General features: G+C 35.3%; 1 protein-coding gene across 3 annotated transcripts in view; it reads left to right on the forward strand.

Moving 5' to 3' along the window:
• The window catches only part of LOC107656329 (cyclin-dependent kinase 17-like), a 73,683-nt gene that overhangs the window by 43,204 nt on the left and 28,485 nt on the right, over window positions 1-1,994 (forward strand). For all 3 annotated transcript variants that reach the window (XM_016444125.1, XM_016444124.1, XM_016444123.1), the window contains exon 2: window positions 1,099-1,247. In XM_016444125.1, the coding sequence (XP_016299611.1) occupies window positions 1,121-1,247 (127 nt within the window). In that variant the 5' untranslated portion in view covers window positions 1,099-1,120. The remainder of the gene's footprint in view (window positions 1-1,098; window positions 1,248-1,994) is intronic.

Genomic DNA, 1,994 nt, shown 5'->3' on the forward strand with positions numbered 1-1,994 from the left:
ATTTTTTTTAAATGTTCTGTTTTACTGTCAATATATAAACCCGGTGTCTCATATTGCTGTCATCTTATATTTAGAAAATGCTTTGGTGTAAAAGGAATTGTGGTGCATGTGGGAGTGTGTTTTAAAAATGCACAACCATGTGTTGAAGTGCCTATAAAAACAAAATACTGTCTCATGAATATTTAATTAAAAGACTTTGGATTATTAATGAGTTTTTTTTTCTTTTAATTTATTTGTGCTTGTCACATGTCTTAAAGGCCTGCTGTGTAGTTTAAAAACTATCCCACAGGAACTTACAAATACACACAACCCTAAATGAGGTCTTCCTATTAGTCAGTAGATATTTAAGACGCCATGAAATGGTTTGACAAGCATTTTTTTCACTTTTGAAACAGGAAGTTGGGGTGGGAAATAGTGAAGGACTCCTAATTTAAAACCATACTGAAAACAGTGAAGACTTGTTCAGAATTGATTAATTCTAGCTATCGTTGGTTGGGAAAGTAAATGAGAGAGTATGAGGGTTATCACTGCTGAAAATGCATCAGCAAGCCATAATTTCTTTCTTTCTTCTGCTAGTCAGAGATGAGCATTAGGGGGATGGGATGTTCTCTTTCTAGTGAACATTTTATTAGTATATGCCTGTGCGTACTAGTTGAGTCATCAGTATTTTAGTTTTCCTGGAAGAGAAGTGCTGTAAATTTTTAACTGACATGCACTGAAAGCCACAAAACTCTAATTTAAATTTAATTTAAGATCATTATAATTTCCATGACATAGCCTAAACCAATTCTTAAACATCTAAAATACAAATACAAAATATTCTGAAACCGTTTACATGTGTACAAGTAAACAAAGGCATGATTTATGAAACATATTGTTCTTTTTTTGGTTTTGTCGGTCACTTTGTCCTCAAAAATGGAGTCAGAAATACACGCATCATAGGGTTCGCTCAACCCACAATGCCACTGAGCTTAATAATAATGAAGTAATAAATTCAGTTTTTAATGAAAACTAATGAAAATGATTCTTTGCACACTATATGACCCGCAGATATTCGCAGGCTGGTGATGATTAACACTGTGTTTGTGTGTCCCGCAGGCCCCCCCTGCCTCAGGGGCCCATGGAGAGGATGAAGAGGTTTAAGAGACGTTTGTCACTCACTCTGCGTGGTAGCCAGACGATCGATGAATCGCTCTCAGAGCTGGCGGAACAGATGACCATCGAGGAGAACAGCAGCAAGGACAGCGGTGAGTGTGTACGCTGTAGCTTTCATATTGTTTGCTGTGTCTGTATTGTGTGTGCAGGGTCACTGTTAATGTTAAGTAGTTCAGATTAGAGGCTGATTTATTAGCTCTTTGATTAGCTTATGGAGCAAGAGCTGTGGAAACCTGGAAGAGGTCCCCAGGAGCGGAAAAAAAGGCCTCCTGTGTTACGACTCGGGACGCAGGGGCTCTATAAACTGATTATTAGATTTTATAACAAAACTAATTGAGTAAAGTCTATTATATGATGTAACACTGTAGAAAACCTGTTTTGCTTTTATTTAACATTCATGTTGTAATTTTTTTCTTCTTTATTTCTCTTATATATTGCTATGTCAACATACTGTGTATCTACACTAATATTTGAAGACCACAAATATTCTGCATTCTTGCAGATATGTGAAGACGGCTTCATGTTTGCTTTGACCTGACCTCTGAGGTTTTCACTCGGGTAGTGAGTGGACCCTTGTATTTCTTTCTAAAATGTATAGGAATATTTCTGGGGTGTTTAATTGAATTTCTTAAAATAACTTAGAATGTATGCTTAGTTATTTCATAACAACTTCAGGTTCTATATAAGTTACTTTGAGCTGTCAAGTCATTCTGGAGTTTGTAAAACAGAAATGTCAGATTTGTATTTTTGTGAACTCTTATATTTTACTTCTCTATTCCCTTTAGACTTCATTCTCCCTTTTTAATATATATACAGTATATATATATATATATATATAT

The sequence above is a fragment of the Sinocyclocheilus anshuiensis genome, unplaced genomic scaffold, assembly GCF_001515605.1.
Source record: "Sinocyclocheilus anshuiensis isolate Anshui unplaced genomic scaffold, SAMN03320099.WGS_v1.1 scaffold183, whole genome shotgun sequence".
NCBI classification, from domain to species: Eukaryota; Metazoa; Chordata; class Actinopteri; order Cypriniformes; family Cyprinidae; genus Sinocyclocheilus; species Sinocyclocheilus anshuiensis.